The 16,203-nt window shown below is 45.0% G+C and overlaps 1 protein-coding gene across 2 annotated transcripts; it reads left to right on the forward strand.

The window, feature by feature from the left end:
* The first annotated feature begins 1,531 nt into the window (after nt 1–1,531).
* sin3aa (SIN3 transcription regulator family member Aa) lies at nt 1,532–15,545 on the forward strand. 2 transcript variants are annotated; one of them, XM_076142036.1, is made up of 22 exons: nt 1,537–1,557; nt 3,393–3,472; nt 4,952–5,168; nt 5,394–5,576; nt 5,895–6,001; nt 6,377–6,671; nt 6,824–7,072; nt 7,211–7,363; nt 7,686–7,841; nt 7,962–8,051; nt 8,354–8,472; nt 8,568–8,778; nt 9,072–9,188; nt 9,563–9,801; nt 9,971–10,154; nt 10,606–11,182; nt 11,327–11,496; nt 11,588–11,761; nt 12,274–12,366; nt 12,551–12,645; nt 12,760–12,952; nt 13,581–15,545. In XM_076142036.1, the coding sequence occupies exons 3-22, from the start codon at nt 4,983–4,985 to the stop codon at nt 13,809–13,811; spliced, it is 3,822 nt and encodes a 1,273-aa protein (XP_075998151.1). In that variant the 5' UTR covers nt 1,537–1,557; nt 3,393–3,472; nt 4,952–4,982; the 3' UTR covers nt 13,812–15,545. The 2 variants fall into 2 exon arrangements, with proteins under 2 accessions (XP_075998152.1, XP_075998151.1); XM_076142037.1 differs by lacking the exon at nt 3,393–3,472 and having other exon boundaries at nt 1,532–1,557.
* Nucleotides 15,546–16,203: the final 658 nt, after the last annotated feature.

Below are 16,203 nucleotides of genomic sequence, written 5' to 3' on the forward strand. Positions count from 1 at the left end.
TCCATGTGACAGCAGCAAACTTCAGTCGAGCCTTAACGTACCGCTTCTGGAGCAGGGGCTTCCTTCTTGCACGCCAGTCTCTCAACCCATGCAGATGTAAAATTCGCTTGACTGTGGACACTGACACTTTGTTTTTTGACAATTTTCTCTCAGCAGTAGGTGATAGCTTGCGTTTTCTTCCTGATCATGGCAGTGGCACAACTGTGCCATGCACTTGATACTCGCAAATTATTGTTTGCATAGTTGATATAGGGACCTGTAGCTGCTTTGAAATGGCTTAAAGTGACTTTCTTGACCTGTTCAAGTCAATGATCCGCTTTTTCAATCCATACTGAGCTCCTTTGACTTTCCAAGTCCATGTCAGAAAGCCAACCGATTTAGCTAAACAACACTGATTCTATCAGGAGGACTGGTCAAAGATTCAACCAGAAGCTTGCCAGAAGCTTGTGAATGGCTACCAAAAGTGCCTAGTTGAGGTGAAACTGGCCATGGGACATGTAACCAAATATTATCATTCCTGTATGTATACTTTTGACCCAGCAGAAAATGTCACATTTTCAGTAGACCCATAATAACTACATAAAAGAACCAAACTTCATAAGGTTTTTTGTGACAAAGAAGTATGGGTAACAAACATATGAAAGAAAACAAACAACTTAAACAAAAGGCAAGTTAGAAAAGTGGAATTTTAATGAAAATAACCACATCACTACTATATCACGTGACTTGCTACAAATACTCATACATATAAGAAAAGGAGGCAGACAGCAGACACTGAGCAGAATGATCCGAAACTTTTGACCATCATGCCATATCAAACTTCATCCAGAAGTAATACACCAGTGAGATAATTTAAGTTAACCAAGCTTTAAACTAAGATTTTATTGTAAAATTTAATGTCAAAAATTTAAAATCCTTCACATATCCTTAATACTGGATATTTTTATGTATGATTTATATTATTTGGCTATGTTGTATGCCCAATCAATTTAAAATGCATCAAATAGTTTGTGAATATTCATATGGGGAGTGTGTTGTTAGCTGCAGAGGAATAGGAAAAGTGGCTAAAGATGCATAAACATTAACAGGGAAGCTGAGCAACATTCTTTGCATGAAGACTTAAAGGGTCTGATGGGAGGCTGTCTGTTAGAACAAGGCACTTTGGAGTGTAACAACATAGCACGTAAACAAGGGAAAAATATTGCAGTTATGGATGAACCCGATTGGTCTTTTTTAGGAAGGCCTCAAGACATAAAACTACACATGATAGAGTTAAAGGTTTAAGCTTGATACATTTTGCATTTGTATTAGCAGCAAATAAGAAACATAAACCATCTGAATCGATTTGAAGACGACGAATATGTTGGGCTGAGGTGATGTTCTGGTCCAAATGTGGTGCTGTTGGTCCAGTGGTTTCGGTGAAGCTTCCTCGGTTTTAGCGGGTGATATTCAAAATAAAGTGACGTGCATTGTAGTATGCGCCAATGCCAACGGAGGGGGGCGTCTCCAACTATTTTGTTACAAACACGAATCCGGAGTAGAGAGGCTTTTTCCTGGGTATGTAACATGTTGTTAAACTTACCTATTTTGGCTGAAATGTTGCGAGAACAAGTAGACGGTGTTTATTGTATGAGATAAAGCGTTCTGCAGTCATGTCCGCCCTTTGTAACCTGGAATGAATTCACGGGGTTTGCTCGTAAACGACAACAAAATAGCCACAAACATAACGCAGATAACTGCGGAGGAAATCTGCAGGAGGTCGGTCAGCTTGTCGGATTAGTAAACAACCGCTATCTGGGCGGTGGAAGCGTATTTCCGAGGGAGCCCCGCTGCCTGAAAGTGGATTCGCTCCGTCTGCAGCGTTGTGTGTGCATGTACTGCTTGTGTGCAAATGGATCGGTAGGGGGAGGGAGTTGTTGTGGTGAGACAGGTTAGACATTTTACTCCAGTTGAAATAAACAAAGAATAGGAGTTGTAAATGCGCCGCCGTCCCTTTGTGTCGGTGGTGTGCGTGTTGTGACGCGGGGAATACGGTGCGGCGCTGGCTGCCGATGTTCCCAGGTAGCTGTGCCGTAGTTCCCGTTTCGTTTGACTTTGGCATTGTTTCGTAAGGGCAACTGGATCGGCTCCTCTCGCTGAGCAAAGATGGACCCTTATTACCACGTCGTGCCCCGGCGGTGTTTGTGTCAAGTGACATATGATGCGTTTAATGTCGTAGATCTGTTCGGTTGAGTAGCAGCAAATACTCGACCGACACCTTAGCTGCGCTGTAGTCCGATGTTGTGGGCGTCCTACCGCCTGCATTATAACTATTCGCATACACGCGTTGTTTGTAAAAACAACCAAGGAACTACGATTTTTCTCCGTGTTAACATACGTTCAAGTCAGTGATTTACAGTTGGAAAGTTGGATTCGGTGCGGAATGAGCATTTCGAAAAGAACGCTGTGCGCCGTGCAAGATGGGGGGACTATCGGAATAGTGTAGTAATGTGTGTGTGCGCGCTGCAGCCCTCTGCCGCTGTCGAATGTGTAGTCCTCCGTTCGGTGACTGGAAGGAGGAATCCCGGGCTGGAGTTGCAGCTCCGCCTGTCGTGGGCGATGGTTTATTTTGGAAATTCCACCTTTTGGGGCTTTGTGATGACGGCCCGGTGCGCTGATTGGCTATGAGGCCAACAAAGAGGCGGGGCGTGAGCGAAAAGAAGACGTCGCTGTGCAGTTCGCGCCCTCCTACACAGTCACGTGTCACCAATGTCCAGGAAGTGCAAATGATTCTGTCGCGGGTTTAAACCACTTCAAACTAAAAAACACCCAGTTTGTGTAATATGCAACTTATTTACTAATCTTTTAAAAAATAATCACACGATTGTCTACGATACAAAATGGCGATTAACGACAGCTACTATTATACAGTATGCCGCATGTATTTGGTGAACTGTTAATCGAATGTGCTTTCGTGTTATTTGTCCAATAGGACAGAAAAATGTTAAGCGAGTTTTCGATGGGTATTGATCTGATCCGCTCACAACGGCACCGATCGGCGTCCTCTCCATAACAGCGGCGCTCTACTCACCGCTGGCATTCATTGTCGCGCTTCAAGTCAAAATGGGCGTGCGCAGTAGTTGTACGATGTATCCTGATTGACAGTTCAAATTTACAATCCACATTCCTCGCCCCCTCCTCCAGCGGATCCTGTGAGCCAACCGACCAATAGCCTTCGACAGCGGGCTGAACTCGTCTCTGAAACCACGCCCCCCATCCACCTAACCGAACGGAGATTGTTTTCCTCTCTAGGAGATTTTCACGTTGCAGCTTATAGCTTGAATTATTCATTGCAAGCCAAACGTAAATAATAAGTTGTTTCAGCATACATGTCGCTTTGATGTCTGTTCCAGTCAACGATTTCGTAGCCATCCAGACATAACGGAATATCCGTGCATCGTCTGCGAACTTCAGCTTGCCATTTAGGAGAGGGGTGAGTTCATTGAGCAAGCTAACACAGCTAGCTAACATTAGCAAGCGTCTCAGTAAACAATGTCGGGATTAGTAGCTTCTATGCATGACACTCACTTGTAGCCAGAGCTGATATAAACACCGCGGTTATCTGTAGCCAACGCTTGCTCCAGAAAGTCTATGTTGACCACAGCGGGTCAGGTCGCTAATGGTTAGCTGCATGTGCTTCGCCGCTAGCACTTACGGTGCTTGGTGTTGGGCGACTCGTGTTGTTTACATTAGCTAAGTGGCCGCGTACGACCCTTGCCGACTAAACAAGTTCTCGTCGAAGTTGGCATAAATCATCATTTCATTACGGTCTCGGGGTAACCGCTCAGATTCGCGGCAACTTGGTTAAGTCGGCGCTTACCTGTTAGTAATGGAGAGTAACATTTTGCAGTCCTGTGCCACGCTCTAAATGGCGGGCGGTGAGGACAGCGTCGTGTTGTAACTCGAGGTCGGTGCTTGTGTTGCTAGGCCGTAAAAGGGACGATGTAGGGTCTTGGCGGCTAGCCGCTGTTTGCATGTAGCAAACCCGAGAAGGAGTCAGCATGGACATGACGGTACTACGGCAAATGAAGTGGAATGTGTACACACAAGGAAACACCGCCGCCTCGCCCGCTTTGGCTGGCAGCGGCGTTAGTGAGTCGGTGCCGCTCCGTTGTCGAAGAAGGCACGGAAGAGCCAATTGCATCGCGGCGGCTCTGGAGCTTGACAGCCAGTGGGATAGTTAAACAGATATATGATATATTTGTAACGCAGTTATGTTTATAAAGCGAAACGAACTCATTCACGGTTTGTTGCTGGTTGGAGGAAGTTGTGAATGGCAGACACTCCCACGATCCTCCAGCACCTGTTTGGTTCATCAGTGACGTAGAGTGTCTGTGGATTTCATTGGCTACATGGTACAAGTTTTACATACAGTGCCCAAAGTTTCGCTCATCAACACATGTGTGTCTCCGGCTTTCACATCGTGCTATCTGTCTCAATATGGACAACCCGCATGGCATGTTTATTATATATATTTATTTGTATCCATAGAGATATCTCAGGATTAACATTTTGTTGTGACAGCAGACATATTAAAAGGGACGTAGAAAAATCTAAATGGAATGCAGCCACGATAAGGCTCGTTGAGGGAAATCTGCAAATATCACTACTTACACGGAGAATAAATAAAAAAAATAAATTGTAGTACTCTATCACCTGCCTGTATGCACTATTACACATGTGGCCCCAACAAGATGACCACATGATGTTTTTCTGTAAATATACTGTATAGTCAAACATTTTTCTCACTCAGTCTTGAAACACACGCCAGTTTACTGGCACTATTCATAATTTCACAATTGAATTCCTGAACTTAAAACAGCTAATGATTAATATATGATCCCTATATCCAGATACTGACTCCAGAGAATTCCTCTCATGAGACCTGTGATGCTGTGCTATCTGTTCCCAGGTCTCTCAGCTCTTATGAGTATGTGTTCATAATGAAGAGGCGACTGGAGGAACAGGAAACGGTTTTCGCATCCCAGCAGCGGCGCCTCCCAGGCAACTTGGAGGCTTTCCAGCATCGTGTCCTGGCCCCTGCTCCAGCCCCGGCTGTGTATGAGGCTGTATCCGACAACATGCAGCCCACCGCAGGTGTCCAGTACTCAGTCCCCCAAGGATACCAGGTACACACTGTTTGTAAATTATATAAGGAACTGCTGCATGTGTAAAAGTTAAGCCAGGTCAAACATTACTTCTTACTACACATACATACAAACATACATGTTACTCATACCCTAGATAGTCTTTCAAGTTCTGAAGCTTCTTTTTTCCGTCTTTCTATACTTTTTCCACATCCACTATCCATTGTATATTTGCTCTTGTGGATGTAATTTTTTGTGCTATTCCAGGTTCCAACTGTTGCACAGAACAGCGGAGGTCATGGGCACACCCCCAGCCCTGCCATTCATGGAGGGCCCCACCATCACAGCCCGGGGGTCCAGTCCCACGGGCCCTCTGTGATGTCAGGTCACAGCCATACTGCTGCTCCCCAAGCCTCAGCACAGGGCCAGCAGCAGTTCCAGAGGCTCAAGGTTTGTCTTCCACTGCTTTAGGTTTTTGTTCCATGGCCTGAAAAGTACACACATCAAGGACCACTGTGGGTGCTAACCAAAGCTTTTTAATTTGCCAAACATTTATAATCTGTGAAGTTTTAAAAGGAATGCTTGACTGGTTTTTACAATATGGCATGATATAAAAATGTATGTAAAGTTGTGTATTTTTCCGTTTTAGTAAAATACTACATTTTGAGGAATGAACATGATCACTAGATGATGACAAAATTTAGGTTTCAACTGACAAACTATGATTTTGAAATCAGATCAAAAAACGGACCTATCTCTCTGTTTCAGGTGGAAGATGCTTTGTCATATTTGGACCAAGTGAAACTGCAGTTTGGTAACCAGCCTCAAGTCTACAATGATTTCCTGGACATAATGAAAGAATTCAAATCTCAAAGGTGAGCACTCTTTTGATTTGACTTCAAAGACACTGTAGGTAATTTGGTTTAACATCTAAGCCAAGTCCAGCTTTCTGATTAGAAAGTTTTCCAGTAGTTATTCAAAACATTTCAGAACTGCACCCAATTATAATTTGTATTACCAGTAATGCCTCACAGCATTGACATCAGCTATGTAGTGTTTTGTGAATTAACTGTAAGTGCTGGGTTCATAGTTCAGGTATTGCCTCTGGGTTTATTGTTTATTGGGATCAATACAATTGCTTTATTACATATTAGTGGCAAAGATATTTAAGAACTGGAGATTAGTTAATAATATCACATATACTCTCCTGCTGTTGTAAATTGAAATGTATTTTGCCTCTCCTTTTTCAGTATTGATACCCCAGGGGTCATCAGCAGAGTGTCACAACTCTTCAAAGGTCACCCTGATCTCATCATGGGCTTCAACACTTTCCTGCCTCCTGGCTACAAGATCGAGGTCCAAACCAATGACCTGGTCAATGTGACCACACCTGGTCAGATCCACCACATCACCCCACATGGCATCTCAGTACAGAACATCCCCATAACAGGCGCCTCTACACAGCACCAAGCGCAGCCCCCACCTGCTGCTGTCACCAGCACTGCACCCCTCGTCACACAGCCCACCCCTGCCAAGATGAGCAAGGTGGGTACAAAATTAGTTTAATAAGTTTAGGTCTCTTGCCAAAACATCACCATTGTTGGGACTGGCTCAGATATTTGAATTCCCTCTGTTAACTTAGACGTCATGTATTCCCTTTGGGGCCACAGTGATCTTACATATTCTGTCCCCTCCAGCCTGTCCAGTCTCCGGCCTTGACACCGAGCAGTCAGAGCAATCCGTCCATCCCACCGTACACCTCCCCGCGCTCCCCACCAATGCAGCTCCAACCACCACTCAGCGGGACCCCCACCGGTCCACCCATGCAGAACAACCAGCCTGTGGAGTTCAACCATGCCATCAACTATGTCAACAAGATCAAGAACCGCTTCCAAGGCCAGCCTGACATTTACAAAGCCTTCCTGGAGATCCTCCACACCTACCAGGTCAGCAACTACAGCCAAAATCCTTAAACCATATGCTGATCTTAGTTTGCATTTGAGGGTTTAGAGACAGCGCTAGACTCTCGTATTACCCTAGATTCCACAGTGACAAGACAGAAATCGTGTATTCGTCTATTACAGAAGGAACAGCGTAACGCCAAGGAGGCTGGAGGAAACTACACCCCAGCACTGACGGAGCAGGAGGTGTACGCTCAGGTGGCCCGACTCTTCAAGAACCAAGAGGACCTCCTTTCAGAGTTTGGCCAGTTCCTCCCTGACGCCAACAGCTCAGTGGTGAGTAGATTTGTGTTGTCCCTCATTTTAAGTTGATGGAGTCGCAGTTACTACTAGTTTCTACTATTCTACTGCTACTAATTAAGTCTTTGTCATCATGTTTAATCTCTTGTCTGTTATTTATTGATTTTTTAAATTGGTTTTCATTATACTTTTTTCATCTTATATGAACATCCTTTCTTAAGCTCAGTCAGATGCGAATACTGAGATTGTACACGTTTGCTATTTACCACTTCAGATTTATAGTGTATATCTGATATATATACTTTGGGAAACCATATTCTCGTGCCTGTGTCATATCAGTATTGTGATATCTCCACAGCTGCTGAATAAGACGACTGCAGAGAAGGCAGAGTCTGTACGGAACGACCATGGCGGCACAGCCAAAAAGCTGCAGCTCAATAACAAGCAGAGGCCCAATCAGAATGGCTGCCAGATCCGCCGGCATCCCCTCTCAGGAGCTCCGCCCCCCGTCAAGGTACATAGCCACATTCTGATGTTGTAATCCGACGCCGACTTCTAGTTCATTTCTATTATATCCACGTTTTGTAAGTATTCTGCTCACCTCTCCCCCATTTTTATTTTGGTAACGCCACAGAAAAAGCCCAAGTTACTGACTTTGAAAGATTCGTCATTGGCAGAAGCCAGCAAGCATGGAGTTGGGACAGAATCTCTATTCTTTGAGAAGGTGAGTTTGTAGCAGGTGTCTTCAGATACTTTTTTGGGGGGTTTCATACCTCGGCTGGACAAAAATATGAATCGCTGTATTTTTCAACCCATTGGCAATATTCATACACTGTGAAAACGTGAGCGTGGATGAACATCATTTTCACACCAAAACAAGAGTTTCTGATAAGTGTTGCTATTAGTGTGGATGTAATGCCTCACTCTACCTAACCTTGTCTTGTACTACTGAGTATTATCTTGTACACTGTGTCCCTCCAGGAGGTTTTGTCATCAATTGGTTCTTCAATGTATTTTCCTTCGTAGGTGCGCAAAGCCTTGCGAAGTGCAGAGGCTTATGACAACTTCCTGCGGTGTCTGGTCATCTTTAACCAGGAAGTGATCTCCAGGGCTGAACTGGTGCAGCTGGTGTTGCCATTTTTGGGGTGAGTGGTCCGTCACACTACTTGGAACGTGAGCTTGACGACGCCTGCACAGTAAACTACATCACAGGCATATTCTCTTCATTTTTGATGTACAGTAAATTCCCTGAGCTGTTCAACTGGTTCAAAAACTTCCTGGGATATCGAGAGATGTCCCACATCGAGACCTACCCGAAAGAGCGGGCCACAGAAGGTATCGCCATGGAGATCGATTATGCCTCCTGTAAGAGGCTGGGCTCCAGTTACAGAGCACTGCCCAAGAGCTACCAGCAGCCCAAGTGCACCGGCAGAACTCCACTGTGCAAAGAGGTGAGAAGGGAAATACTTGTAAAAAAAGTGGGGAAACATGTTTTAGTGGCATTAAACCAAGACACATTTACACTGGACATTAAAAAGAATTGCCTTTGCCGCCAAATCAAAAAGCATTGAGCTTAAAGATTGTGTGTGTGTGTGTGTGTGTGTGTGTGTGTGTGTGTGTGTGTGTGTGTGTGTGTGTGTGTGTGTGTGTGTGTGTGTGTGTGTGTGTGTGTGTGTGTGTGTGTGTGTGTGTGTGTGTGTGTGTGTGTGTGTGTGTGTGTGTGTGTGTGTGTGTGTGTGTGCAGGTCTTAAATGACACCTGGGTCTCCTTCCCCTCCTGGTCTGAGGACTCCACCTTTGTCAGCTCCAAGAAGACGCAGTATGAGGAACATATCTACAGATGTGAGGATGAACGCTTTGAGGTGAGCACGACATCATCATCATGTTCACTGCAACTGTGATATCCCGAGCTGCGTGATGGCTTTACTGAACGTGAAAAGTCATTTCACTTTTCCATTTTCCAAGTTACTATCACATTTTTGTCTTAATTATACACACGTCTCCAAGAAAGACTTGTGTGTGTGTTGTGAAAGACCTGGTGTGATGGCAGCCTAAGGCGTTGAGCATGTTAACGCACGTAGCAGATCTGTGCTTGTGACTGCAGTGAAAATTTAAATAGCTAAATCCAGCTGGTAATGATCGGAAATAAAGGAACTCAACGAGTCTTCAGTTGAAACGTCATGCGCATGCCCACACAGCAAATGGTAATAAAGCTGCTATTTGTTCTTGCCCATAGCTGGATGTTGTGCTAGAGACAAATCTGGCTACCATTAAAGTCCTGGAGACGGTGCAGCGAAAGCTCTCCCGCATGTCTGCAGAGGAGCAGGCCAAGTTCCGCATGGACAACACGCTGGGCGGCTCCTCGGAAGTGGTGCACCGCAAGGCCATCCAGAGGATATACGGAGACAAAGCACCCGACATCATCGACGGCCTGAAAAAGAATCCTGCCGTGTCTGTCCCCATTGTGTTGAAAAGGTGGGTGCCAATGAACGTTTTTGAGTTTGAACTAGTTCTTGTAACAGTCAGAAAAGAGAAGTGTTACTGACTAATTTGCTGACTTATCCTAATGTTGATATTTCACTCTGTTACGTTACTGGATATCAACAATTTATTAATCCGACTTTGCCTATTCTCTTCTACTCAGGTTAAAGACTAAAGAGGAAGAGTGGCGGGAAGCGCAAAGAGGCTTCAACAAGATCTGGAGGGAGCAGAACGAGAAGTATTACCTCAAATCTCTCGACCACCAGGGCATCAACTTTAAACAGAACGACACCAAAGTGCTCCGATCCAAGTCCCTGCTGAATGAAATTGAAACCATCTATGATGAGGTAAATCTTTTTTATGTGGTTCCCAGTGATGTAACAATAGCCGAAGTAAAAAGTAAGAACACCCCCCCCCCCCCCCCCCCCCCCCCCCATCATTTATTGAAGCAACCTTTATGCCCTGATGCTGTTGTAAACAACCTTGGAAGTAACACAGTTCTTTTAAGCGTACATTTAATGGAAAGTTACCGTGTCTCTGCTTGCCAAGCTTACTTACGAAGTGACAGATTGGGGCCACTACATTTAGTAAAAAAAAAACGTACCTTAACTGCAACAGGGAATTTGGAGGTAAAACTTGAAGTCCAGAGACAGCAGAGACGAGATGGCTGATGAAGAGCCAGTACAACAGAACAGTACAAAGAGTAAGAATAAAAAGCAAGACGGGCATACTGGAGAGGCTGTTAAAAGAATAGACTTGGGTCTTAAATTTTAATATTGTCTTGTTGTTGCTCTGCAGCGCCAGGAACAGGCATCGGTGGAAAACGCCCCCCCACCCACGGGCCCTCATCTGACGCTGGCGTACGAGGACAGTCAGATCCTGGAGGACGCAGCAGCTCTCATTATCCATCATGTCAAGCGACAATCCGGCATCCAGAAGGAGGACAAATACAAGATCAAACAGATCATCTACCACTTCATCCCAGACATGTTGTTCGCCCAGCGCGGGGAGCTCTCCGACGTGGAAGAGGAGGAAGAGGAGGAAGAGATGGATATGGAGGAAGGGGCCTCAAAAAAGCACAACGGTGTCCCCAGCAGCGGAAGCCCCTCCAAGTCCAAGCTGCTGTTCAGCAACACAGCGGCACAGAAGCTGCGCAGCTGCGATGACGCCTACAACCTTTTCTACGTCAACAACAACTGGTACATCTTCCTGCGCCTCCACCAGACACTGTGCTCGCGTCTGCTGCGGCTGTACGGGCAGGCCGAGCGGCAGATCGAGGAGGTGGTCAGGGAACGCGACTGGGAGAGGGAAGTTCTGGGACTCAAGAAGGAGAAGAGCGACAACCCGGCAATCCAGCTGAGACTGAAAGAGCCCAGTGAGTAACACACACACACACACACACACAGTCAAAATGATAACAAAAGAAACTGCTGCCAAAATGTACGCAGGTCGCAGGATGTTGAAGTAATAAAATGTGTTCAGGCCTGCTGTCTGACATTGGTTTCTATTTTCTGTCTAGTGGACATCGAGGTGGAAGACTATTACTCTGCCTGCTTGGAGATGATTCGCAATTTGCTGGATGGAAACATGGAGGCGTCTCAATATGAGGATTCCCTCAGGGAGATGTTCACCATTCACGCTTACATCGCCTTCACCATGGACAAGCTCATCCAAAGCATCGTCCGGCAGGTGAGACGATTAGTGACCCACGCGTAGAATCGTCACATCAGCATAAATCTGTTCCTCTCCGCTCATGCTTCAGTGCCTCTCCCCCATTCAGCTCCAGCACATTGTGAGCGACGAGATCTGCGTGCAAGTAACGAACCTCTACCTAGCCGAGAGCACAAACGGGGCCACCGGCGGAGCCTTGTCCACCCAGGCCTCGCGGAGCTCCGCAGAGTCTCTCTACCAGCGGAAAGCAGAGCAGCTCATGTCTGATGAGAACTGCTTCAAGGTAAATATGCAAACTTCCTGTAACATTTGAACTGTTAGTAGCCCGACACAAACTCACCCAGCTTCCTGTGAACACAATAACACTCGGCTTTGAAACGGTTTGTAGCTTTATTTTGATGGATTTTAATTTAATTGTGTTGTGCATTTTATTCTGAATTCATAAATGTGTTGCATGGAACAAGAGTGACTTTAGCCTGTAATCAACACAAGATGATTTAATCCTACAGCAGAGATGAGGGTTACATCATTGTTGGTTTGCAGTGAAAATCCTATAAACCAAACCAAAATGTAACTGAGGTTTCTGTATCTGTGTGACTGAGATCTGATGTCAATGTGAGCGCGCCTCATCAGTCTGTTTGCTATCTCCAACCATCAGCAATGGGCTGTCACTAGCCTCCACCATGATACTGTAGATGATATAGACACGTACCATTTGTAACATGACACTGTAACGCAAACAGGCAAGTGTTTCATTTGAACTTATCAATCTTCTCGCCCCTGATTCATTTCCAGGTGATGTTCTTGAGAAACAGAGGCCAGGCGCAGTTCACAGTGGAGCTGCTCGACTCTGATGAGGAGAACTCGGATGAGCCCATGGAGGCGGAGGTGAGAGGCCGCGACACTTAATAGTGAGACAAAAGTTAAGGCAAACTCAGGAAATCAACTTTTTAAATCCACAAGCCACCTCGACCCAACACACAGTCCAAGGATCCACCTGTGTAGCCGACGCCCTGTGCCTTGTGTTTACATCACATCATCGGTCTTAAACAGCTCTTCTTCTCCCCTGTAGCGTTGGTCCGATTTTGTCGGCCGCTATTTAAACCCAGATTCCACCACTCCGGAGTTGAGAGAGCACCTTGCTCAGAAGCCTGTGTTTCTCCCCAGGTAAGCAGGAAACACACTCACACACTCATACCACTGATGTTATATCCCTCACTCCCCAATACTGGATCACATGAGCCGCCGTCCTCACGCATCTCTGTTTTCGCTCCTAACCAGGAATCTGAGGCGGATCCGGAAATACCAGAAGGGCAGAGAGCAGCTGGACAAAGAGGCGTGCGAGGGTGGCAAGAAGTCTCTGGAAAAGGAGAAAATGGAATGTATGTTCAAGCTGAACTCCTACAAGATGGTCTACGTGTTCAAGTCTGAGGACTACATGTACCGACGCACCGCCCTGCTGCGAGCTCACCAGGTACGCACCGCTTCCTCCTGCTAACACACACACACACACACACACACACACACACACACACACACACACACACACACACACACACACACACACACACACACACACACACACACACACACACAGCTACACATACATACACACACATACATATACACAAGTGCTCACTGGCCTCCAGAGTAATTATCTGGCTAAAAGGTTAACAAACATTCATTGAGTGGGGACAATATGTGCCACTTTGCTAAATGGCCACTAGGTGTCAGCAAATGTACTTCACCAAGCCTGGAATCCAACAAGACAACAATCGGTTCCCAACTTTCTTTCCTGTGTGTAGGTTAGTAAGACATGGTGTGTAGGTTAGTAAGTAACGCAGCAATTTAATATTACATCACAAACTTATTGCCACAGTTTGTGTCGGTTACATTTTCATTCTGAATTCTGAATTTGAGGATTTAAGATGTTCAAACATCACACGCCACTGAGCTTTTTAACTTATGAGAGCCTAGACAGGGAGTCTAAGGCCCCATTTAACTACACACACGTACATAATATTACTACATAAAAGGTGGTGGCAACGTTAATATCAGTTTAACCAGAATGTGATGAAGGCGACCTGCTCTTCCCTCCACAGTCACACGAGCGAGTGAGCACGCGGCTGCACAACCGCTTCCATGCCTTGGTGGAGTCCTGGGCGAAGGAGCACGTGACCCGCGACATGAGCGCCGAGACCAACAAGTGGCTGATGGGCGAAGGGCGCGACGGCCTGTTACCGTGCACCACCAGCCGCCAGCCGGAGATCCTCCACTTCATGAACATCAACAAGTACCGTGTCAAGTACGGCCCGGTCAGCAAGGCGCCGTAGCCGCTGGGAGCCCACAGCTCTGGTGGAAAGACACATTTTCTGACGTCTGAGGTCAAACAGGGCGGGTCAGGGCGGTAGAGGACTTATCAATATCTTTTCAAGATTGACATGGGAGCACAACTAAGCTAGCTACCGTGTATGTTGTATCCAGGGCGACAGGATTACTGATTTTACCAGCGTTTTTAGCTGGGCCCGTTTTTTCACAGGGCCTCTGGTGCCAAAACTTAGGAATGGTCATGTTCCAGACACAACCTGAACTCTTACCAGCACGCCGAGCCACACGTCAAACTAACATCCCTGAGCCTTTAGGACAGAGCTTAGCCTGACAGAGTGTGAGAGTGAGTGAGTGTGTTTTTGTACTTCATCGCAGCTGAGCTTTGGTTTAGGTTTCGACTGACAAGTCTTGTCTGAAGCCATTGGGGTGAGAGCTCCAATGAATGTTGTTACACTGCAGTATCCACACAGACACACACACAGTATGGCGGACAAGTGCACTTATTTAGCAAGAGAAATGTGTCTTTTTATTTTCCCAGGTTGAAGGTTTAGGGAGCTCAACAGAGGCTGGCGTTCCATAGATCTGGAGCAGACATTCCTGCGTTACGGCCAAATAACCATTATGTCACAAATCGGAAAGAGGCGCCCCCCCGGAAAACAAACGGCAGCATTATGACGTACAGCCTGAGCTCCAAACGGTGATGTCAGGTTTCGAGTGAAGAGCACTGTTGCAAGTTATGATATAAAAAAAAAAAAAACTAAAGAAAAATAGACGCAAAAAAGACTAAACTTAGCCTCACAACACTGTTGGATCTCAGACTGTAAAATTGTAAATCTTGTGAATGTCAGATCCTGACATGTATTCCAGTGTATGTGTTGTGTATATATATTATATATAGTTCTATTAACCTGGATAATCTTCGACGCCCTGGAAATCAACTTTTTAGAAATGTTGCTGGCAGTTGCCCCGACACCAATATACACCAGCTTGTACACACACACACACACACACACACACACACACACACACACACACACACACACACACACACACACACACACACACACACACACACACACACACACACACACACACACATCCACCCACGTCTCAGTCTGGGAGGACTGTCCACACGCCGCTCACGTTGTACATACACTGTATATAGTGTCAGACTTTTTATGACAGATCTGTGTTGTTGTGCTAGTAATACTTTCCAAGCTTACTGTGGACTTTAGTGATAAATGGCTAAAGTTAGTATGTATATGAAACCGACAAATGCAAGACCATTTATTACAGTTTTTACCAAAGGGAGCTGATTATAAAAATAGCGATTTCTCCCCTTTGTGTGTTCCTTTTATGTCTTTCTTTTTAAAACTCTGTAGTAAAAAAATCATGTTGACAGGTAGAAATGTATACAGGTCATTCAGTTTTTATATATGAAAACTATTTTTCTTTTGAATGTGACACTCGGTTGATATTATCACTGCCCCTTTGATATTCTCCAAACGATGCCGTCCATCACGGCGGGACACGTCTCATTTCAACGTTCAGTCTTAAGATGGACGGAGTCCACAGCAGTCTCGCCTTGTGACTCTCGCTCTTCTCCCTGGATAGATTTCTGCTGAAAACATCACTCAATGCCATATTTTTGATATTTGGAAGAAGTCACACGAGCATGTCATTAGTCCCTTTATTTAGACATTATTTAAAGTTATAATAAAAACAACATTTGTAGCCTACGTAGTCTGTTGTGTAGTTGTGAGTCATTTCTTTTGTGCCGTTCCATCTGTTACCCTCCTCCATTTCTGTTCCTCTGGACTGTCAGGGATGCTGAAGCACAACTTCTGTTACCTCATGTCAAATATTCAGACACTTGATACAAAACAATAAATATACATAGATTTGTTTCAGCCTGACTTGTGTAAAAAAGTTTTTAATTTGTGCTTTAGTGACATTTTACTCAGGAAAATAAACTGAAACTTAGGAATTACATAACTAATTAGATTCATTATTAGTTACAGTAATGAGTCACACAAAGTCATTCTAGAATATATCATATATATATACAGTATATTCACTGATCATTGCTAAAATATTTTCTTTAAAACTTGCGAAGATGTGAAGTCTTTTTAATGAAAAGGTGTTCAAACTACAAAATCAAAATGTGCTATTTTCTTCCAATCCAGCAGAGGGAGTCCTGTTACTGTACTTTTGTGTACAGATGAATATATTTCTATATTTTTGTAGATTGTGAGGGATTTAACATCATATCTGGTGGTGTTAATATCAAGGTGAATTGATTAAGTAAAGTTTATCTGTGCAGAATTCTTCCCTGTGCTGTTTGTGTGTCGGTGTTCTGCAGCATTGTTCATCTTCACCTCGCATATTTATAAAGAT

The sequence above is a fragment of the Genypterus blacodes genome, unplaced genomic scaffold, assembly GCF_046128005.1.
Source record: "Genypterus blacodes isolate CSIRO-AG114 ecotype Tasmania unplaced genomic scaffold, CSIRO-AGI_Gbla_v1 ptg000021l_1, whole genome shotgun sequence".
Taxonomy (NCBI): Eukaryota; Metazoa; Chordata; class Actinopteri; order Ophidiiformes; family Ophidiidae; genus Genypterus; species Genypterus blacodes.

Coding starts and splice junctions, on each gene's coding strand:
- sin3aa (XM_076142037.1), top strand. CDS start 4,983: ATGAAGAGGCGACTGGAGGAACAGGAAACGGTTTTCGCATCCCAGCAG. Junction 9,802..9,970: donor GTCCCCATTGTGTTGAAAAG/GTGGGTGCCAAT, acceptor TCTTCTACTCAG/GTTAAAGACTAAAGAGGAAG. Junction 11,762..12,273: donor CTGATGAGAACTGCTTCAAG/GTAAATATGCAA, acceptor ATTCATTTCCAG/GTGATGTTCTTGAGAAACAG.